This window comes from Protopterus annectens, chromosome 2.part0 (genome assembly GCF_019279795.1).
Source record: "Protopterus annectens isolate FY-2018-M chromosome 2.part0, PAN1.0, whole genome shotgun sequence".
Lineage (NCBI taxonomy): Eukaryota > Metazoa > Chordata > Ceratodontiformes > Protopteridae > Protopterus > Protopterus annectens.
Genome location: NC_056728.1, coordinates 242789255 through 242814471, shown reverse-complemented (window position 1 = coordinate 242814471; position 25217 = coordinate 242789255). Strand labels below are relative to the sequence as shown.

Below are 25217 nucleotides of genomic sequence, written 5' to 3'. Positions count from 1 at the left end.
TATCCTGTCATAAGCTTTGTCTAAGTCCACAAAGACACACTGCAACTCCTTCTGACCTTCTCTGTACTTCTCCATCAACCCTCTCAGAGCAAACATCGCATCTGTAGTGCTCTTTCCTGGCATGAAACTATACTGCTGATCGCTGGTCATCATCTCCCTTCTTACATGGTTCCCCTTCAGAAAGTCGAACTGTTTAAATCTTGAAATGCATATGGCCGAAGCCATATACACAAATTTCAGAAGCTCCACCTTCTGAAACGGAATGAACAAAAAAAAGTAAAACATTCCTGCAGAGGGCTTACACCCCCCCCAGCACCCCCCACACACCCCGCTACTTATTTATACCAACTCCGAGATCGCAGTACAGTGAAGAAAGGAAAATCTCCTGTTCTGCACTGTATGCCGATTCCCATTCAGAAGGTTGAGCTTCTGAAATTTCTCGGCCATATGCATTTCGAGATTTCAGCCGTTCAACCTGAAGGGGAACTTTGTTTAGATATATAGATATAGATATATGTAGATTATATCTATATATATATATATATATATATATATATAAATATATATATATAGATCCTTTTTCTGATGAAGTCTTGTTACTGATAAAGAATGAAAGCACTCAACATATAATGTGTTTCCATCTCATTCCTCAACCTTAGTTACGGAAGTTTGTTCTTTAGTTAATATATATATATATATATATATATATATATATATATATATATATATATATATATATATATATAGATATATATATATATATATATATATATATATATATATATATCTATATATATAGATATATATTTATACAGACACATATATATATATATATATATATATATATATATATGGGTCTACCCGAGAAGATGAGAAGACCAAGACAACATCACCAAATCTTCATTTAAATGACTCTTTACATAACTGACAATTTACACAGGGAAAGGAAGTGGTTAGCCACGCACACAAATTATATATATTACATTATATATACATATATATGTATATATATATATATATATATATATATATATATATATATATATATATATAATGTAGAGTTTGTGTGTGTGTGTGTGTATATATATATATATATATATATATATATATATATATATATATATATATATGTATACTCACACACACACACACACACACACACACACACACACACAGATGCACATGGACACAGAGAGAAAGGAATATAATAAAACAGGAGGAGGCCCAAGAAGGAGCCCTGGGACACTGTGCTGGTCACTGGTCTGTTTGCTGAGGTGTTGCCACTGATCCTGACTTATTGCGTCCTATCTGTGAGCTAGCTAGCAATCAGGTGATTTATGTTGGGATTTATGAGTAGTACTGAGAGTTTGACAACTGTACTTGAATGGGGTATTACATCGATTACCTTGGCCATGTCAAGGTAATTGGTAAGCACTATTTTCTCCTCATCTATAGGCTATCGTGACCCTCTCATAGGTCTCAATGTTTTAAGTAGGCAAGACCTTCCCTTAGTGAAGCCAAACTGGAATGAGTCTAGTGTCTGCAGTTTGCCAATGTCCTTGTTGATCATTTCCATGATAATTCTTTCCATGGTTTTGCATATAAGACTGGTCAGACTGATGGGTCTGTACTTCCTGGTTGTCAGCTGATGATCCATCCTTATGAAGAAGGATGACTGTGGTGGCCCTCCATTCTCCTTGCATGTAACCAATTTTAAGCCTGTAGTTGAAGAGTGCTTCAAGTGGTACTGTTAGGTCAAGTTTTATGCTTTTTAAGAGACAACGGGCGATATTTCAAGAACCATTGAAGCACTGTTTTTAGCCTTAGTGAGTCCCTCCAGGACCTGCTCCCTGTTGATAGCTGGGGGATATGCTAGAAGGTATTTTACAGGGGATAGTGGTATGTGAAATTACAGCAAGATTTATCAGCCAGTAGATTTGCTATGGCACCAAGCATTTGTCTATATTATATCTTCCTGAAAGGTGTTCTCATTTTGGGCATTCATTGTCTGCTCCTAGTTTGCAATCATCTGTGAACATGTCAGCCAAAGGCATTTGACATTGACTTCTATGTCCGAGAATCCAGTGCCAAACAGCAGTGGGCCCAGCACTGAGCCCTGGGGGACTCTACTGGTGATCAGCCTTTTTGTGGATGTGGCCTCACTGATTCTATCCTCCAGGGTACTATCATAGAGTCAGCTAGCTACCCAGCATGTTATAAAGGAATTTATACCTAGTTCCACAGGTTTGTTGACGGTGTCCAAGTGGGGTATTGTATCAAATTCTTTACACATATCTAGGTAGGCAGTGTGTATGTTTTCCCCTCATTCTTTGCCTTACTAACCTTTCCAAAGACATGCACCAGATTCAGTAAGCATGTCCTTCCTTTGCCAAAGACAAACTTAGAAGGATCCTGTGTCTGGAGGTCTCCTATGTCTTTGTTGTTAATGTCGGCGATAACTCTTTTCATGACTTTGCAAATAAGACTATTCAGATTAGTGGGTATGTAGTTTGCAGGATTTATTGCAGGTCCTCCCTTATGAAAGGGGAACCACAAATATCAGCTGCCCAAGAGGAGAGTTGTGAAACAGAGGTTGGCATAAAAGGAAACACTTTCATTTTAATGACCTCCTTCCCCTGCAAGAAGCAAAACTTCAAAATGCAGGAGTTCGGTTAAGCTTATAGAAACTGGCATCTCAAGATGGCCTGAAACACAAAAGGAAAAAGTGCATTAAACTATTTTGACTGATATACCTTATTTGTTGTAGTCATGTAAACATGTTATGGTCTTGAAATGCCCTTACCAGTGCAGTGTCTGTAAAAATACCATGCATATACCTTTTGTCCAAGTCTTTGTGACACACTGTAAAAGATCTCAGCCATCAGTACAGATAAGACAGCAATACTCCTCCACTTCCATATACTGCAGCACTATTCCAGTCACCCAAGAGTTACCAGGAAAGCAGCCCTAAGCATGTTATGCCCACTAACTCTGCTTCAATACAAGGAAGTGACTTAGTCATATGTCATAGGCTCATAGGAGTTGCAAATCAATAGAGCTGCAAGGACATTTCAGCTTTGCCAGTACCCACCCTTAAGCATTTCCTCCCTTCTCAAGAAGGGCCTAGCCTGATGAATTTATGAATACCCAACCAGTTATCCTTTTTAAAGGTAGACAATGTGTCACACTGTTAAACTGGGAGAGTTAGTTTATTCTAGAGAAGTGGGTAAGCACTGTGTTGTAAATCTACACCTCCACCATGTGCATTTATTTGTTGGAGTCAGGAACGGCCTTAGGTAAACTGGTGCCCTAGGCAAAAGGGCTCCACGGCACCCCCCACCACATCACCCAGTGCCCCCATCCTGATCTACCTGCACCAAATAAATACTGGAAAAGTGCCCCTACTAGAACGGCGCCCTAGGCGGCTTCCTAGTTGGCTATGCCTAAGGCAGGCTATGGTTGGAGTGGATGTACATCTGTGGTCCTAATATTAGCTGGGCTATTTGGTTTATGGATGTACAAGAGGTTTTGGATTACTGGATCCATTATAACCAGCGAAGCCTCCTTGCGTCACAGTAATAACAGATGATAACCCTGTCCGTAATGCTAACCTGCATCTTAAACAAAAAAAAGCTGTTCTCTTAATACTACCATTTCAGAAGACAGTTGGGACTCTCATCTCACATTTGCACATGGACACACACACACACACACACACACAATTTGTCCTTTAACCTAACCCTAAACACTCAAAATCACACACACACTATCTATTCTCTTACTCAATTTATCACCCAACTCTATAATGCACACACAGTCGTGTGTGTGTGTGTGTGTGTGTGTGTGTGTGTGTGTGTGTGTGTGTGTGTGTGTATATATATATATATATATATGAGAGAGAGAGAGAAATATAGATACACACACACACACACACACACACACACACACACACACACACAAAATGTATTTATGTAGTTATATATACATATGTAATAGAGATAGAATAGATATAGACATATGTGAAATATTTATTACTTTAAAAAGCAGGACAACAGGAATTGGTGCTGATAATAGCTGACCTGAATGCACATTTCAGGACATACAGAAAAGGATATGAGGACTGTCTAGGTCCACATGAGTGGGGCAATAGGATTAAAGAAGGCGAGGCCACGCTAGACTTCTGTCTGGCAAATGGCTTGATAGTAGCCAACACATGTTTCAAAAAGTGATACTGTCACAAGATTGCATATAAGAGCACCTAATGTACAACTCGTGTAGAGTTCCTCCTAGTAAGCAAAGGACAGTGGGGTAGAATCAGTGATTGTAAATTCATCCCCTGTGAAGAAGTAAGCCCACAATCAGTTGCAAGCAGTGATCATAGAAGGCTTCCAAGGTCAACAGAGACCAGGCTGAAGACAATGAGGGTGTGGGAATGGGCGATCTCCACCAACCGCTTTCTTATAGCAATGCACATTCTGGGGTGGTCCAACATCCTAGCAGACAGACTAAGTCGAACCATCCTGTTACCACACAAGTGGTCTCTGAATCCCGAGGTAGCGAATCAGATTTTCTCTGAATGGGGTCAACCCTGTTGCGATCTCTTTGCTACTCCCTCGAACACAAAATGTTACGACTACTTCGCTCTCATTTCCCCCTCCGGGGAACCTCCAAGAGACGCTCTGGTGCATGCTTGGCCTCCCGGTCTACTTTATGCTTACCTTCCTCTTCCTCTGATGCTGAAGTTTCTGCAGAAAGCCAGCCGGTTGGGGAGCAGGATAATCCTCTTTGCCCCATTCTGGCCTCGTCAACCCTGGTTCCCTTACCTTTGGTCTCATCTGGTGAATCCCCCTTGGATTCTGGATCCCCGTCCGGATCTAATATCCCACTCCCTAGATCTCCCAGTCCCGAATCTGGACAATCTCAAGCTCACAGCTTGGCTGCTCCAGTTCCACTTGTAGCTAGGACTCGCGGTATCTCTTCCCCAGTTAAAACTATTCTAGTAGCAGCGCACAAGCCGTCTACTAGAAAGGTCTATAGTAGCAAATGGAAATGTTTCTCCTTTTGGGCAGAACGTCGAAATTTGGATCCTTTTACAGCGGTATTAGACTTCCTGTCAGGGCTGTTTCATCAGAGGGCTAGCTCCTCCACAGTCAAGGTTCAACTAGCAGCTATCTTTCATTATCACGTGGGAAATGAACTGGGCCCTTTGATCACCACGAAATTGTGTAAGACCTTTTTGAAGGGCACCTTTCTGCTCAGACCTCCAGTGAAGGATGTAGTCCCTCCTTGGGATATAACGCTGTTGCTTCAGGCCTTAACAGCTCCCCTGTTTGAGCCTGCAGCTTCAGTAGATCCATGAAAAATGGCCTTTCTTGTTGCTATCACCTCGGCTCGAAGGGTCTCTGAACTACAGGCCCTCTGTGTAAAACCCCCCATATTTGACTTTTCACAAGGATAGAGTTTACCTCAGGACCAATCCGTCCTTTCTTCCCAAGATTGCCTCTGAAGTGAATATTAACCAGTCCATCAACCTTACCAGTATTCTTCCCTAATTACCAAAACAAAGGGGAATATAAATTACACTCACTGGATGTGCATAGACAACTTCGCTTCTACATCCACAGGACATCTGGTCATAGGCAATCTGACCAGTTGTTCGTCTCCGTTGCCAAATTTAACTTGGGTAAATCTGTGTCTAAAGTCACACTGTCTAGATGGATCTTGCAGTGTATCCTTTTAGTATACAAAAGTTCTGGCAGGCCCGCACCTCAGGGAGTCCATGCCCACTCTACTCGGTCTATGTCTACCTCTGCAGCTTTTAGAGCTAGAGTCTCTTTGGATGATATGTGTTCAGCAGCCACTTGGGCCTCATCTCATACCTTTATCAATCACTGTAAATTGGACATTATCTCCAGAGGGAGGTGAGCATCCTTTGGCTCTGCACTGCTCTGAAAACATCCTTCCATGAAGGCCGCCCAAGGTTCAGGTAGCTGGGGACTCTGTCCCATGGGTTGCTGCACAAATGAAGTTAACTACTTCAGATTAAGAAGTTATGTACTCACCATAACGTTCCATCTGAGTAGGTAAACTTCATTTGTCAGCAACCGTCCCTCCCTCCTGCCCCCTCACTTATGAATGTTTTCATACTCAGGTCCATGGGTGTTACCCACTTATCTTGAAAGTATTAGTCTTCGGGCAGTATCTGCTTTTGGGCAAACTTGATCTGAGGTCTGTCAGGGTTGGCAGGGGATTATGGATAGGGGGAGGAGCTTGGAGCTCGGATCTAAAGCTGTTGAAAACTGCCGGCTCGGATCCGAGGTCGGATCCGAATCCCATAGGTTGCTGACAAGTGAAGTTTATCTACTCAGATGGAACGTTATGGTGAGTACATAACTTCTTATTTCCATTTCTTCCTGTCCTCTGCATATTGCTCTGTCACACCAGCCACCTGCATGTTCTCTCTCACCACTTCCATAAACCTTATCATAGGTCTTCCTCTTTTCCTGTTACCTGGCACCTCCATCCTTAGCATCCTTTCCCCAATATACCCAGCATCTCTCCTCAGCACATGTCCAAACCAACGCAATCTCGCCTCTCTGACTTTGTCTCCAAACCATCCAATCTGAGCTGACCCTCTAATATACTGATTCCTAATCCTGTCCATCCTTGTCACACCCAGTGCAAATCTTAACATCTTTAACTCTGTCACTTCCAGTTCTCACTCCTGCCTTTTTGTCAATGTCACTGTCTCCAACCCATACAACATAGCTGGTCTCACTACCCTCTTGTAGACTTTCCCTTTCACTCTAACTGGTACCCGTCTGTCACAAATCACTCCTGACACTCTTCTCTACCCATTCAACCCTGCCTGTACTCTCTTCTTCACCTCTCTTCCACACTCACTATTACTCTGAACTGTTGAGCCCAAGTACTTAAACTCATCCACCTTCACTAAGTCTACTCCCTGCATCCTCACCATTCCTCTATCCTCCCTCGCATTCACAGACACATATTCTGTCTTAGTCCTGCTGACCTTCATTCTTCTCCACTCTAGAGCATATCCCCACCTCTCCAGGGTCTCCTCAACCTGGTCCCTACTCTCACAGATCACAATGTCATCTGCAAACATCATAGTCCATGGAGCCTCCTGTCTGATCTCATCTGTCCATCACCATTGCAAATAAGAAAGGGCTCAGAGCTGATCCTTGATGTAATCCCACCTCCACCTTAAACACATCTCTCACTCCACCTGCAGACTTCACCACTGTCACACTACCCATACCAAGCGATATCAAGCCATAACTTATAATTCCCTGAAAAGTCCTCCAAATTGACAGCTTCCAGTACACTAAAACTGAATTTCTTAAAATGCTTTAATACTTTCATCTTTTCTTTTTTACCTTGTCTAAACCTTTTATATGCTGCAAAACTTCACTTTCAAGAATAAATAATTATTTTACTTTCAAAGGTAAGATTTGTGTATTACATAAAAATGTTCATCTTTGTTGCAAACTAAATATAATGATATTTGCATTAAGAATTCTAATTTAAAAGTAACAACTTGGAAGCTAAACATGAGTTGTATATTCCTTGTTTGTGTAAACTGTAACAGAACACTGAGTTTAAGCTTCTTTCATACTCATAATGTCCCAGTTGAATTGGCTCCTTTTAAAAGAGTATACCCTTCTTGATTGTGAAGAAGTCATATAACTATAATGAACACAGTAATGTATTTCAAATAGTTCTGAAATACATCCACTTCTCTTCAACTGCCAGTATTCATAATTACTTGATAGTGATCATATATTTGCCCTTTGCTTTCACAGGTATTTGCCCTTTGCTTTCACAGATATCATGCTTCCCAAAACAGATAACCACTTACACTGTATACTTATAATGTTTACAAAAATGAAAAACACAATGGCCACAGTAATGTACTTCATCTTGTTGCTCACCTATCCATACATTGCAATCAACAAGCCATTTCAGTGATGATGTAATTGCCCTTTGCCTCTGCATACATTGACTGCTTCCCCAAGAAATAACCATTTTTCTGAATGTCTGCAATGCATGATTGCAAAGAGAGTAAAAGACACAGTGGACTCTGTAGTATATTTCAACTTCTGACATTCACAGCCTCTTAATCATTATAATAAATAAAATGTAATAGAAAAAAATAAATGTATCACTGCTATGTGCAGTGTGTGGTGTTATTGTGTGTCTTTGTTATTACCTTCATTAAGCTGAAATGCATTCATGCTGGGCACTTTTGTCTCAATCAGCCAATCTGTCATGGTTAATGTATGCATTACAGCTGGAAGTCACTGCAGCTTTGACTTACTTCTGGGAATAAATGTAAAGCTATAACTATATGAAGTATTACCTGCATTTCATTATGTTGGTATAGGTATCCATACTATGGCTATGGTTAATGTTCTTATGCTACAGTACATTACTGTGGCCATTTCTTCTTTCCACTACTCATTCAAGACTACTTTGCTCACACTACTTGAGCATCAGCATCCCTTAGAGTTATGGCTACCAACATACTATAATACAAAACTGTAATGAATGTTGGCTCTATATTTCCTTATGTAGTAAAGAGCAGTTGGCTTTGCTACATGCAACAAGATGAGATGCATTATCACTGGCATTTCGTCATGACATTAGGAAGTCATGTCAGGTTGGGCATATCCACTACAGCAGGATATTCATGGTAACTTTGAGTCACTGCTGACAGCATGTGTAACTGAATTTTGTTACTGTGAGGTCCGGATGGCACAGTTGTTTTTAACATTTTGCAGTGCATTATTGTGGCAATCTCTTTCCTGTACCCAAACAGGGTTATACTGCATGCAAAAAAGTAGTGGGTTATATGTGCACATCCTGAGCTATATAATGTTGTTCATTCCTGCAGTTGTAAATATCAAAACGTTTTTGTATATTAATGCTAATATCACAGGAATCATACCCGCAGCAGCAATACAGACCAGGCTGTTAATACAACTTTGTCATTTAAGTTATGAATATGAACAATGTTGCATATGAATGTTAATATCTCAGGAACTGTTGCAACAGATACAGCTTTTACATGATGCCATGATGTAATACACTTGCACTGTGGAAGACTCAGTGTGAGATTTATATTCTATAAGTCATTGATGATTATTGGGGCAGAATTTTGGGAAATGTGTTTTAACATTTTCTTTTAATAATACATTAATTGGATTGGCAGCAAAGCATAACAGCACACCCCTATGCACAAAGATAGTAGTAAAAATACTTAAAAAAAAAAAAGGAAGTGGGAAACATGCACACATCCTCTAGTGTACAGCACTTTGTTCGTATAGTAATGAGTATTGGCAATAATTCCATATTAATAACAATGTTTTTGAAATAGTAACTGCAACAGATCAAGGTATCTAAAATCTGATATGATTTAATACATATGAACCTATGAACTTATTAAGCTATTGATCCATAAAGATCTTTATAAGCCTAGCCTTGCCTTCCCATGAAAATTTTAGCTCTCATAATTTAAGTATGAGTAAGCCATGCCTGGTCAGAACATTTACATGTTACCCCTATCCATAAGGGAAAAGGGTGCTAAACCAGGGTGAATTGCAGTTTCCCATGCATTCATCCAGGTTATATTTGAATAGAATAAATGAAGTACTTTGTTTTACATGGAGAGGAAGATGATTCCAAACAAGTGGTAGTCTCTGTGATACATATCTGTCCCTCCAGCATTTTCTATTTATGTTGTAGAAGGGATTAAGATGTCATGACTAGGTGTTTATGCCACTGTTGCACTTGGAGATGTGTAGTAAAAATGAGAGGATAGGGTCTGTTGAGGCTTTGTAATACAAGGCAGAGATTGCCCCTCAATAACCTGTATGATACTGAGAAAATGGATAAGGGTCTGAGACAGTCAGTGTAGTTTTTGTGATTTAGGCCCTTGACCTTCTTGGTGAGAAAATGCTATGGATATTCAGGTTGGGTTAAGTATTTAGATTTGGACAGGTACATACTGAAAGAGGCATTATACTTAATGATTGGCCTAAGTGGAAAATAAATCGAATGATCACATCCCTGAACCTAGACACCATACCCTTACTAGTAAACTGCACAGTACTGAGTGCATGTGATCAAAGGATGGTTTGTTGCCCACATAGGTTTCCAAGTCCCTGACTACTGGATTGATTTTCATGGGTGTATTCCTGATATAATAGTTACAGGAGACATCATGCATGCTGAAGGAGACTAGTATACATTTTTTTGATATTTAGTTTTAGTCCATGGTTATGACACCAGCTATTTGTTTCGGAAAGGCCTTCTTGGAGAATCTTTGCATGTTCTGGAGAGTTTATGATGGCACCAGGCTTACAGTCATTTCCAAACTTAGCCATACATTCTTAACCTTTACTTTGACCACTGAGGAGTAAATGCCAAAGGGAAATGGCCCTAGCATTGAAACTTGGGATTACACCACTAGTGTGTGTCTTTGGAGGAGACAGAGCACCCTACTCTAATTTACTGGGTTCTACTTGTGAGCTACTTGGTATTCCACTTGTTACTTAGGAATTAACATTTAGTTTGAAAGGTTTATCAACAACGCCTGAATTTGGGATGCTGTGAAATATATTTGAGGTCTAGCTATGTTGTGTGGACTAATTTTCCCTCATGTATTTCTTCAGTAACCTTTTCAAATAAGTTGTCCAGGTTAAACATGCCAAATCTGCCACTGACAAAACTGAAGTGGCTTGGGTCAAGAATTTGTTGGTTGATATGTCCTTATTTATTATTTTCATAATGATCCTGTCTATAGGCTACAAGGTTTAGTGTTTTAATAGCGATTGACCAGTTAAAAAAGTAATTATTGGTAAGAATACTAGCCACACTTGAAGTGAGAGGAAAGACTTTGCTTGTGATTTGCTAAATTAGCTTGGAATTCCAGCACATACAGAATAAGAAGTTCAGTTCCAAGCTGTACTGTATGTAATGTCTATTTTAAAATAATGCAAAATAAGATATGATTACTTATTAATTTCCAGGAAACACAAGGACTAAAGTGGGAACAGATTTGTTTCATTACAGCTTTGTGTATTTCATTAACGAGCCCAGAGAAGGAAGCATTATTGATACGTGTGTTGACAAGATAACCAGTGACTGACTATAGTGCTCCCTTTAGGCTATCCGTGCTGCAGGTAGGTTACAGTACATATAGTATTTTTAGGTAGTCACACCCATACAATCAAAGCAAGATCTAGCAAAAGGTGGCCTAGCCAGCTGCCTAGGGTCTGGTGCTGGCTTAGGGTCCCAGCCACTGACATTAATTAAAAATAAGAATAGTAAATATTAATTAAAAATAAATAAATAAATAAAAACTATTGCTGGATTTTACTGATGATTTCCTACTTTCTGCTGTTAAGAGGGTGAGGTTCTTATTTTACTGTCAAATGGACATGCTCCACCTAAAGTAATCCAAGTCACTGTGAGCCACGTGCTCTAGTGAGCTAAACCTCACGACAACAATAAATAGAACATGCTGGAGGGATAGATTCCTGTCACAGAGACTCCCCATGGTTTGGAACAAAATTCCTAACTACATTAGGCAGAACCCCTCACTAACACTCTTCAAGAGAAGCCTTGACGGGTGAATGGGTAACAGAAAATACACCCCTGGGATCACTGCATTGGCTGTGCTTGACAGAGGCTCAATTAATTAATTAATGGGACGGCGAAAGCCGACACACCCTGGCTAGGCTTAAAAATGCCCTCAGGCAGATAGCCTAGTACCTACCTATGAACCTAAATGTTTTAGCAACTGAAACTGCACACAGAGCAAGATACTGTCTAGGAACTGGAAGAAAATTTACATTTCACAAATGGGAGCAACAAGCTAAACAGAGATGGAGCAGTAAGCATCATCAACTTCAAGACAACCGCATAGCTGTTGAATGATTTTTATGGAGGACACGTTTTTGGCAGTGAATGTATGCAAAAATAAGGAGATGCAAGATTATGAGTTTTCCTTCATTAGAAAGAAGAGAGGAAAGACATATGCAGCACCATTTTTTTCTTCCTCAGAATGAATTTACTTTTTACAACAATCGTTCATTGTGGTTACTATAGCAACTAACTCTACTCTTGGAGACTTTCTGCAGATTGATTGTATGTCATCATTTTATCTCATCTCCTCCTATCTTAACTGTAAATTGTTAAGCCTCATCTACCTCTAACCTTGACATACCCAACTCCTCCATAAATGTTTCCATTTGTGATTTTTCTTGATTTCCGCATTCCACTGCTTTATACAAATTTTCATAAAAAATCTGAAATATCTGTAATACTGCTACAAGATCACTGGTTATTTTTCTTGTTATAGGCTCCCCAAGTTTGGCAGTAACCCTTTCTACTTTCTGTTGCTGAAGTCATTGTGTTAAACATCTTTGTGCTCTGGGGTTATTTGCAAAAAAAAAAAAACTGTTGCTAAACAGCATTCTTTGTTAACCCATGCATAATTATCCAAATACTGCCTAATTTTCCCTGCTCCTCTGGCCTGTTGTTCTGTGAGGTCTCCCTTATTATCTAATACTTGTTAGCTCCCCTATATAATTCTTATTAACCGTATCTCTTTTTCTTTTATTTATACCCTATTTTTAAATCCTAGTTTCATTTTATCTTGCTCACTAGCTATAACTTATGAAAAAAATTCTGTCTTCCCTAATAACTCTTAAAATAATTTCCACTACCCATTCCTTAAATTACTCTCTTTTTAACAGGTAGGTAGGGAAGTGCCAATGTCTCATTTGTACTTCATTACTTTTCATTTTTATTGGCATATGATCTGATTGCGTGTTGAAGTGGTCAATTAAATGTACATGTTCCTTTGACATATAATTTCTGTTTAGTCTAGATCATTTATTCTACCTTGGGGAAATAATACTTACATTCTCTCTGAGTTCCTACTACTGAATTCAAGTCTTCCATACCAAATATTTCCATACGTTTCTTTAGAAATCTACTCTCTCTTTTGTTACATTTTAATTTTTGGTCCCCAGACACATCTTCACATTGCTAATCAAGTTCCAGTCCTTACCTATAAGTAATATTCCCTGCTGAAAGTTGATTATTTATCCCAAAATTTTCTTAAGCTCCATGATAGCAGTTTTAGGTGGAGTATAAATACATGCCAGTGTAATCATTCTCACTTGCCAGTAGCCCCTTACTACCACAAATTTACCATTGATATATTTTCCCATCTTGTATTACTGTTGTAGCTGGTCAGCTGTGGTGGTGCAGAATTTAGAGTTGTCACCTCGCAGCAAGAGACTCTCCGGTTCGATTCTCGGCTGGAGTTCCTTTTGTGTGGAGTCTGCATGTCCTACCTGTGATCGACTGAACATTAAAAGACTTGTAGGTAGGTGCATGAGTCTGTGTGTTTGCCTTCTCTGAAGGTTGGGTGCTGGGCTGGCAACTTGGCACCGTAAAAATCCACTGGCAATCATAAGTAGACCGGTGATCCGCTGTGGCAACCCCTAACTGGGAAAAGTCGAAAGATTGTTACTGTTGTAGCTCCTTTAGCAATTAGTATAAGTGCTCCCCTTTTCCTTTGTCCCTGATATTCTGCTGAATATTCATCCTGAAATCATTTCTTCATCAAATTCACATGCAAATTTATTTTCCAAATATGTCTTTTGTTGAATTTCTGTTTACACTCTTTATTTCGTAATATAATTCAGTAATCTTACCTTTTTGTTCAAACCTGTAAGGCCACTCATGTTCCAAAATATGTTTAGTGTAGGCATTATAAGAAGTTATTATTCCCACCTATTATATATGACAGGTTTTTAAATATCTATTTTCTAGCTTTTGTGTTACATGCACCCACTAATGTTTGACAGGTTGATCTTTTATGCACTTGTTTCATCTTCTCCATTTGAACTTGTGTCAAATGTTACAAGACTGTTTGTTTTAATGCAAGCCCTCAAAAAAAAAAAACACCCACTGAATACTCCTATAACATATTCACTTAAAACAAACACACAAAGCTATGTACATCTTTAAACAATGAAGTTTAACCATCCTGATAGGAACAGTTGTCCCAAATCGAAAGATGTACACACAGGCATTACCTAACCTAAAATTAACATTTTCCATGCTAAAGTGCATGTTACAGCCTGTGCTCATTCTTGCACTAATTGTTGTCTGTTCTTGTTTTATCTTTATTTCATTCCCAGATGCGAAAAACAACTTGCATACTTTCAGAAAACTTTTATCCTTAAGAAAAAGTGTGCTATCTTTTAATAAAATTAAATTGTACATTGTTCTAGTAAATGCAGTAAAGTATTTTGTTACCAGAAAAGCTATGTTCTCTTATTCACTTCCAGTTCTGTCAAGTTTTATTTTTTACTGAGCTGTTTGTCCTTCTATCTTTTAATTTTAAGGTTTTCTTAGTAAACAATGTCTAGACCTTTTAATTTATTACCTTCAATTTTAGTCAGATTGATTCCATGGAAATATAAGAAAGAATGTACTTCTCTACTATTACTGAACCATTTGTTTGCTAAAGGAAAACTATTCATAACATTATGGTCTCTCATTTATAAAAATATAATAAAATAAAATAAAAACATAACATTTGCTTAAATAAAAAAAATGTGTTTAAACCAAGGGCATTAATCCAGGTATGCTATTTATTGAATTTTTAAGAGAGAGAGAGATGATATTTAGGGTCTATATCAGAAGATCGAAGTTTCAAAACTTCAAATCTAATATGGTTGACACCATATGAGCGAATTCTTGAAACTTTGAATTTTTTAACGGAGATCTCTGTACAGTGCGGAAAGGGAAGATTTCCCTTTTCTGCACTGTAGTACAATCTTGGAGTTGGTATATTTAAGAAGTGGGGGTGTGGGGGCACAGCCTCCCCACAAGGGTGGTGGAAGGTGGTTTACCCCCCTGCTTAGAGCGTTTAAATGGTTTATGCAGGTTGTGTTTTATTACATTTTCAGTGTTTCAAAACTTCGATTATATGGTGTCGACTATATCAGATTTGAAGTTTTGAAACTTCGATCATGTAATATAGATCAGGTATTTATACTTGTGCTCATAGTTCATTATTTCTTGATTTATGTACATTTCCTTAGTTTATATTATTTTTAACATTCAAAATATAAAGTTTTGATGCAAAAAGGTAAAGAAATTTCTTTCTTAACTATAAAAGTGGATAATATTTCCTTTTCTTATGTTGATTTTAAAATATTGTATCACTTAATGGGCTAAATAATGGTAAAAGAGGGTTTCGGTTAAATGTTTGACTAAATAAACCTGATATTCTTTTTCTTCACAAGACTAATTAATTACATTAAATAGGTGATAAGTTTAGTGCATCTGTGTATGAGAATTTAAGATTTGTCTAATTTCAAAAGTAAGCATATTGGAGGTGCTATTTTTGGAAAAGGAATTCATTAATGCCTGAGATTAACTTGACATTTTCAGACAAAAAGAGAATGCTTGCCATCATAATAATTAGATATCAAAACAGACTAAATACTCTTCCAAATATGTACTGGATACCTGGTTTAGGAGCCAAATATACTAAGAAATATCTTGATATTCTTTTTACAAACATGAAAGGTAGTCTAAAACTAGGAGATGAGTTTAATTGTATACTACAGCCCTCTGTTACTACTGCTACTAAAACTCACACTTTGTCTGCAGTAGCTAAACTATTAACATGATAATTCATTTATAATATTTAAATATTCTACAAGAGGCAAATTCATTGACATATACTGATTATTCATTTCCCTTTGGTACACAAACAAAAATTAATAGAGTATACATTTCAAATTATTTATTAAAGTAAAAAAAAAGTTTAAGTAATCCTATGTCCATTTTCAGATCATAATGCTCTAATTTTTAGTTTAACTGTTAGTATAAGAAATTCTGATATTCTAAGCAGAGCACGACTATATATTTTGAAATTAAATTCATTTCAGAATTGTTTTTTTAAAGAAATAGTTCAACGAACCAAGTACTTGAACAAACTCTGTACCAAAATAAGGAAACTACCCTCCTTTGCTCCTCAAAAACATCCAGTAAAGAGACCAGTAACACTGGAATAACAGACTTTATTAATGAACTTAAGCTTCTTTGTGAGCTTTTCGTCAGTTTAAAATTCACCAACTTTCTCAGAAACACTGAAAGCATAAAAACGGAAACGTCACTTAAAACACCACTTATTTAAATACCCTATCATAATGATTAAAGCAGTAAAACAAATTAACAACGTATAAAAACGCTAGAAATATTTAGAAAAAACATTGGAATACCACTGTATAAAAGTATGAAAAAACATGAAACATGATTCACTCATACTAAATACAGTATATCTTACTTCTGCTTGAAATAAAAATATATAATTAAAAATCATTATAAAAATCGCAACATGTGAGTCCATGATATCCCACCAGTTAAATCTAATAGTATTCTATTGAACAATAAATATATATTCCCTAGTACTGGTGAAATCAACAATAAAATGAAGTAAAATAAATAATGCTACGCCCTATCTCATGAGGCTCTTTAATCTCAATATGCAAGAAATAGACAACCTATCGTTGATACCCGGGTGGTGGCAGGCATCCAATCTTAGTTGCCATAGCAGCTCTCTTCCCTCTAAAATGAGAGAATCAACGGCACCCCTGCCATCCGATCTAACATGATCAATGATAGTAAATGAGAAAAGGTGGGAAGGATTTTCCTTTACGTGTTTTGCCAATGCATTTTCGACCTTACCTTTTCTAATTGCGCGTGAATGTTCATAGATACGCTCATTTAGTTTTCTATCGGTTTTGCCGATGTAGAAAACTGGGCAATGAGAACACCGGGCTAAATAAAAAAACTCCTGAACTGGTACAGTTGAATCTACCTTGAATAGTATATCTAAATTCTCTGATGACAAAAGATGAGCCCACCATAATAAACTTACAATACCAGCACATGTTACATTTATACATGCCAGATCTTGCCAACATAGGCTCATACTGGGACTTTAAGATATTTTTAAGGTTTTTACCCCTCCTCAATGTTATTTTGGGGAATTCCCTTGCATTTGCTCTACACAGCCCATCTTGCATGAGATAACTCCAATTCTTATAAATAATATCCTTTACATCCACATTATATGTGAGAATAAGACTAAAGGGGTGGATTGTCTTGCTAGCTTTAACTGCTATACTTGTATTCTCACTGGTATTGGAAGAATTTAATGTGGGAACATAAAAACCTGACACCCGCTTATTATGGACTTCACAACCCAAGTCCAAAATTAGATCAGCCGGGTACCCTCTCCTTAAGAAAAGACTCTCCATGAATTTACATTCATTAACAAAATCACTATCTCGAGTCACCATTCTCGCAGCCCTCACCAGTTGCCCCTTAATGATCGATTTCTTTTGAGAAAAAGGGTGACAACTGCTAAATTGGAGGTAGCTGTTAGAGAATGTTTCTTTGTGGTGTATTCTAGCTATGTAACAATTAGTTTCCCTCTCTTTAGAAAGATCAACATCCAAATAAGAAATTCTGTCACTTTCCACGTTGAAAGTGAATTTTAAGAAATCAGTAGAAGAGTTGAAGTGATTTAGAAGTAGATCTACTGTAGTTATTTTTCCTTTTAGGATGATAAAAATATCATCCAAAAAGCGTGTATATAACAATGCCTTTTCCTGAAACAGAGGATATGTAAATACATATTCCCCCTCCCAAAATGCCATCACCAAGTTTGCTACACTAGCACCGCATGGAGAACCCATAGGTACCCCGATTTTCTGTAAATAGTATTTGTTGTTAAAGGATACGTAATTGTTGGATAAAATTATATCCAGCAATTCACTGACCAATTGTATTTCCTCCTTGGGTGCTCCTTTAACATTCATCAAAATCGGAATCCATTCCAGTGTCACTGTATGAGGGATAGAAGAATATAAATCCCTCATATCTATAGTTAAAAAATAACTATCAGCTCTGTAAGGGGTTTGATTTACTCTTGACAAAAATGACCAACAGTCCTTTGAAATCTGAACTTCACTTGCTACATATTTCTTCAAAATAGAATCAACCACCTTAGCCCCTGCATAGGTTATGCTCCCTCTAGCACTAACCAACGGGCGCAAAGGGGGGGTCTTCAAGCTTTTTGTGAATTTTAGGAGAACCGAAAATTATAGGAATTTTAGGCGCTGGTATATATATATATATATATATATATATATATATATATATATATATGTGTGTGTGTAATTAAATAAATGTCCATAATAAGCGGGTGTCAGGTTTTTATGTTCCCATATTAAATTCTTTCAATACCAGTGAGAATACAAGTCCAGCAGTTAAAGCTAGCAAGACAATCCACCCCTTTAGTCTTATTTTCACGTGTAATGTGGATGTAAAGGATATTATTTCTATTATTTATAAGAATTGGAGTTATCTCATGCAAGATGGGCTGTGTAGAGCAAATGCAAGGGAATTCCCCAAAATAACATTCAGGAGGGGTAAAAACCTAAAAAATATCTTAAGAGTCCCAGTATGAGCCTATGTTGGCAAGATCTGGCATGTATAAATGTAACATGTGCCAGTATTGTAAGTTTATTATGGTAGGCTCATCTTTTGTCATCAGAGAATTTAGATATACTATTCAAGGTAGATTCAGCTGTACCAGTTCAGGAGTTGTTTATTTAGCCCGGTGTTCTCATTGCCCAGTTTTCTAATTCGGCAAGACTGATAGAAAACTAAATGAGCGTATCTACGAACATACATACGCAATTAGAAAAGGTAAGGTAGAAAATGCATTGGCAAAACATGTAGAAAATCCTTCCCACCTTTTCTCATTTACTATCATTGATCATGTTAGATCGGATGGCAGGGGTGCCGTTGATTCTCTCATTTTAGAGGGAAGAGAGCTGCTATGGCAACTAAGATTGGATGCCTGCCACCACCCAGGTATCAACGATAGGTTGTCTATTTCTTGCATATTGAGATTAAATAGCCTCATGAGATAGGGCATAGCATTATTTATTTTATTTCATTTTATTGTTGATTTCACCAGTACTAGGGATTATATATTTATTGTTCAATAGAATACTATTAGATTTAACTGGTGGGATATCATGGACTCACGTGTTGCGATTTTTATAATGATTTTTAATTATATATTTTTATTTCAAGCAGAAGTAAGATATACTGTATTTAGTACGAGTGAATCATGTTTTTTTAAACTTTAATACAGTGGTATTCCAATGTTTTTTCTAAATATTTCTAGTGTTTTTATACGTTGTTAATTTGTTTTATTGCTTTAATCATTATGATAGGGTATTTAAATGAGTGGTGTTTTAAGTGACGTTCCATTTTTATGCTTTCAGTGTTTCTGAGAAAGTTGGTGAATTTTAAACTGACGAAAAGCTCACAAAGAAGCTTAAGTTCATTAATAAAGTCTGTTATTCCAGTGTTACTGGTCTCTTTACTGGATGTTTTTGAGGAGCAAAGGAGGGTAGTTTCCTTATTTTGGTACAGAGTTTTTAAAGAAATAGATTATTTCCTAGACCTCAATGAAAATTAACATGTTAAGTATTAGGATATGGGATTCTTGTAAAGCTTATTTATGTTGGAAAAGTATTATTTGGTCTAGGAATAAAGATAAAGAATGGGATAATGAATTATTAGTTATACACAATGAATTACAATTAGCAAAATTAAAAAGTTAAAAAGATGAATGTAAATATTTAGAGACTAAGTCATTAAATAGTAAATACCAACAAATTCTCCTTCGCAAAGCATCAGCAGCGTAAGAAAAAGTAAGACATTTTCTTATACAATGAATTCTATTTATCAGATTATAAATTCCTGTAGAACTACAAATATCCGTCATAGTCAGTGTAGCGGGACTAATCCTTGGGGACTTCATTCAATGTAGAAACCCATGTTTGGCCTGATTTCCAGAGCCTTAGCATCATCCCAAGCCGACTGATGTTTTATGACTGATGTCCGGACACCAGAGTTTAAGAAAGGCATACACTGGCACCATTTTCAGATGTTCATGTTTCACTGTTGCAGTCATCACATTTGGGTTATCCCTGCCAGGGTAGCCCTCTGCTGGCCCGAATACCAGCGACTTAGTATTTCAACGTCGGATGCTGTCGCTTGAGGACTGACGTCAGGTCATCAGTAGTAAAATGTATGGCAGCAGACACCATTACATCGGTCTTTCTTGCCGAGGAGCCCGAAGCAGAAGCAGTTCGCACGAGTGCTGGTCGGCCACTACCTGAGTTTCATCTACGAACTGAAGTTGAAGTCTTCTAAAGCTAAGTACCCCATTGGGGATACTTTTTTCTTGCACTAACGGATGTCAGAAAGCGTTAATAATTGTCTCGCGTGTGGAAAGCTAATACCACACTGAGACTTTCACTCTTACTGCGACTTGTTTAGGCCAAGACCACAATGTCCCTCATGGTTGCTTCTGTGCTTTGTTCAACGCCAGAACTATCTGTCATCGGGACCTTATTGTAGCCAGATATTTTCACTTACAGTCCTTGAATTCCAATATGGCTTCGGTAAGCCATCCGACAGCAGATCTTCCGAAAAAAGATAAGACAGTGACAGACCGCACAGGTCCAAACCTACCAATGATGCTTCCATTAAGCTAGTCGTCAGTTCTCTGGTACTCAGTGAGGTGCTTTCACAAGCCCTGATGCCCACTTCTGTTGATTCGCAGGCCGCTACCAAGACCCTTTCGGAGTCTGGTATGCCGGAAACTCTTCTTCGACTAAGGATCCTGCAGTTGTCTCAACCTTGTATGAGTCCGGACCTGCTGAGCAGGCACCGTCTTCCAAGGAAGACCTTCTCACTACCGAATCTCGACACAAACCGACATCTTTCGCGACTACTGCTATTTCTAAAACTACCGAGTTTTCAGGCCCAGGGTACGAACCACACCCAAGAAACTGACGACCCACTCTCAGGCGCCTGCTACCTTGCTTCAGTCTCAAAAGCTTAAAATGGCGGAATGCCTTATCGTGCTGATCAGGGGAAGCCAAGCAACCCCCTCCAAAAGGAAAAGAGATCGGTCCCCTGTAGTTTTGCCTGAACAAGACTCAGATGAATCTGATGCATCTGAATATGAAGACATACAACCCCTCTCCACTTATGAGGATTCTGATACAGAGGATTCCATTCCTTCAGTCTCTCCCCCAGAGGATTTTTCCTTTGGGGAAACCCTGCATACTTTAGGGGAGTATTTACAATGGGAGAGTCAGGACTACCCTCAGTCTAAAAAGAGACTTTGAGAATTCCTAGATCTTCCACAACACATACCCTTGGTCATCCCCTCAGTCCTGGATGTTGTGGAGGATGTTTTCCTCTAATCCAGCTTGACTCTTGACACCCTTCGTCCTGCTCCCAGAAAACCTGACAGGTACTATAGAGTCCCTGACTCACACAAATATCTTTTTAAAAATCTTACAGCTGACCCTGAGGACATTTCTCAAGGGCCAAAAGGAATTAAAGCTACCTCTACTAAGAATCCCACCCCCTCAGACAGGGTTTCCTGAGCATTGGACACATGGGGTAAAAAAGTATACTCCTCAGCTACTCTTGCTATCAGGACACTAAATTGTCAGTTCCATATGCTGAAATTTCAGCAACATACGTTGAAACTCCTTAAACAAAAAATGGCTTCCTTTCCTGCTTAGGCAGAATCTAAAGATTTACAAGAGTTAATGTATTCTGCAAGTCAAGTAACTAAACACATCTTGCACTGTGGTTTTGATGCCCTAGAAGCTTCTTGCAGGGCAGCAGTCACTGGATCTGTCATTAGAAGGCATGCATGGCTTAAGGAACAGACCATGTCAAATCTAAATTGTTGGATGCCCCCTTCCACAAAGATGACTTATTTGTCACTAAGGCAGAAGAGGTTTTAAAAAAGATGGAAGAAAAAGCAAAATCTGTGCAAACAGTTAAGGATTTCTTGCAGGTCCAACCCCCTACATTCAGCAGGCATTGTCCTTCCAAATACTGGTCCTCTCCTGCTCCCAGTAAACCGCCCCAGCCTAGGCCCCGTGGAAGCAGACCCCCCCACAGACATCAGCCCCAGGGAATGCAGAGATCTAAGCAGTGGACTTACCTCCACTTCGAAATCAAGGAGTTATAAGCCCACCCATATGGTAAGAACTCACAATGACTCACCTCCTCCACCCCCTCCCTCTGCCCACCTTCACTTACCCCTATATATATATATATATATATATATATATATATATATATATAGAGAGAGAGAGAGAGAGATAAATGTGTGTGTGTGTATATATGTATGTGTGTGTGTGTGTGTGTGTGTGTGTGTGTGTGTGTGTGTATGTGTATATATATATATATATATATATATATATATATATATTTTTATTTTTTTTTTTTTAAGGTGTATCTGCTACATTATAATACCTCTTCCTATCTCTGTGCTAGAAATAAATTACTACTTTGTTGCTGGATTTGTAGTAGCTTGTATATATGAGCACACATGTTGGTTTCTGTAAAATATTTGTTGGCTGAACTTTGCAGCTCAATTGTCAACAATTCCTGATGCCCAAAGCAAAGGCTTCAGAATGTTCTAGGAGACCACCATCACTGGTATTCTGTTGTTATGACTGCCTATTGATTCCTGTTTCTGGGTAGTAAGTGAGACACCCTGCCTGTATATGAATATAGCAGGCACACCTTCACAAAAAAAAAAAAGCAAAACAAAAAAAAACATTAACAGGTAAGGTCAGTTTTGCCATTTCTTTATTTTAACAAACTGCCCATGACATCACTTCTAAACGACTTAATGGACATACTGAAAATCAGTCACGGAAAAGTTAAGAAAGTAAGTGAATAACATTTCAAGGCCCAGGGAGTTTGAACCAGCTGGCGGTGATGCCTGGGGTCACATATCAGTTTTGGACCATTAGAAGGAAAGCTGTTACTGTGGTGGAAATGTGGTAACGATATTTTGTTCTTTTTTGTAGAGTAAAATCAAAGTAAGGCGTGCAAGCATCTCTGAACCAAGTGATACTGACCATGAGCCCAATGAACCTCCTGCTTCAGGTAACTTCATTAGAAAAAAAATGTTGTCTTTGTGTCGCATACCACATTTGCTTGGTGGCAGAAAGAGACTGTAAGCCTGTCAGACCTTATTTTCTTTAGTATAATTTAAATGGCACCGTCTTATTTTTGGGAATGGATATGTTTCAGAGAGCAAACAGTAATGTTACACAGGCAGATTACTGAGTGAAGATACTGTGAGTGAAAGCTTAACGTTTAAAGGTTTTATTGATTTTACTGTTTGTTTATATTTTCGTATCCCAATGAACCCACTGGACATGGAGATACGTGTGGTAAGTGCAGGAAACCAAGTAACCAATGGGACAAGTGCAGTTATTGCTAAAGTTGCATTATATAAGAAACCAACAGAACCATATGGGCTTATCACCCTGACTGCTTAAATCATTTGTTGTTCTCTCTAATTCTGCATATTGCAAGTATACTTGATGTTATGTATCTGCTGTTATTCTAGTAATTTCTCAGCTGTCGTATTCACTACCTGTGTCTGCCTGTATTAGAACGATGAACTTAAGAGGGTATTGAGTGCTTACTGGCTTATAAAGTGATCCCAGGCTGTTTGGTAGGCTAATACAATTGTATTTCATTAAGCAAAGTGTGTAGGTCCATATGTTTGGAGTGCCTTATGCCCCCAAAATGAATCCTTTCATTACACGTTTGTCATTATTTTCTTTCCAATCTTAACATGAATGTACATTATAGCAACACACAGAAAGGAAAAACTAATTGTATAGGAATGGTTACTCTTGATATCAGCATATGAATTATTAAAATAGACCGTTGTCAAAACTTATACAAGATCTGCCTTATAGTTCTCTTTACATTTTTCTTTAAATAAGAAGTGAGGTTCATACTGGTATTGTTTGTTTAAACCAGGGTTTATTAAGTTAAAACAAGAGATGAGTGCTTTTGCTCTTGTCAGAGCTTCAGCAAATCAAAGTTATAGCAGTAACAAGCACTATATACTTTTCTATTTTCTGCATTAAAAGCTATTTAAGTTCTAGCAAAGGCTTTAGTCCAAGAGCACTTAAACAGATCTCATTCAATGACAGTAGTTGGAACGGTGGTACAGACATAGTTTGCATGTTTATTGTGATCGGTGCTTTTTACTTCTCATCTAAGTACAAACTCATTGTGATTCAGGCTGTTGATCAGTGTGAGAGGTATAATGCCAAATAAAGTAAGCATCTAGTCCTGCATTTTTTGTTACACGAATGTAATATATAATAAAACAGATGGCAGTGAGACTACACCATTTCTTCAGTGAAAAACAATACTGTCCATGGTGATCTACTATGGGTAACCTTGGTGTGCCTCAAATTCAAAACTTCTGCATAAGCGTTCAGCTTGTCATAATAATGACAACAATGTAATCACCAGACTGTATGTTGTTACTTTATAGATGTTGCATTAGATTAACTCTTGGGATAATCTTCTAGAGAGCTACTTTTCAACAAACTTGTTTTACTCTCAAGCTACAGTTTTTATTTTGCTCATGCCCTCCACAGTTGAATGCTCTGGCACCATGGGGGACATTCCACTCCTATGTTTCACAGTTCTTTCTCGGCACTCATCTCTTTCATGTGCTTCACAGTTCTTTTTCGCACTCGTATGTTTTCTGTGCTTCACAGTTCTTTCCCGACACTTATGCACTTCCCATGCTTCACAGTTCTTTCTCGCACTCGCACGTTTCCTGTGCTTCACAGTTCTTTCTCGGCACTCATGCGCTTCCTATGCATCACAGTTATTTCTCTCACTCACCCGTTTCCTGTGCTTCACATTTGCGCTTCCTATGCTTCACAGTTCCTTCTCGGCACTGACCTGTTTCCTGTGCTTCGCAGTTCTTTCTCGGCATTTAGCCATTTCAGATATTAGAATGCTTCATATGATTGCCAAAGAAAGTAAAGCCCTGTAAGTATGCCTGCATTTAATAGATCATTGCCAAGGAAACATGACTGTATTAGTTTTTGTACCTGGTAAAGGAGCACAGTATGCAGGAGACCTAGCATACCAGAGCTTCAGCCTGCCAGTCATTGTAAATATCAAGTCAAAAGACCTTCCCCAGT

At 38.2% G+C, this 25217-nt stretch overlaps 1 protein-coding gene across 4 annotated transcripts in view; it reads left to right on the top strand.

Moving 5' to 3' along the window:
• The window catches only part of LOC122793047 (serine/threonine kinase 11 interacting protein), a 1659807-nt gene that overhangs the window by 763940 nt on the left and 870650 nt on the right, over nt 1-25217 (top strand). For all 4 annotated transcript variants that reach the window (XM_044060719.1, XM_044060720.1, XM_044060718.1 and 1 more), the window contains exon 13: nt 23058-23136. In XM_044060719.1, coding sequence (XP_043916654.1) covers nt 23058-23136 — 79 coding nt within the window. The remainder of the gene's footprint in view (nt 1-23057; nt 23137-25217) is intronic.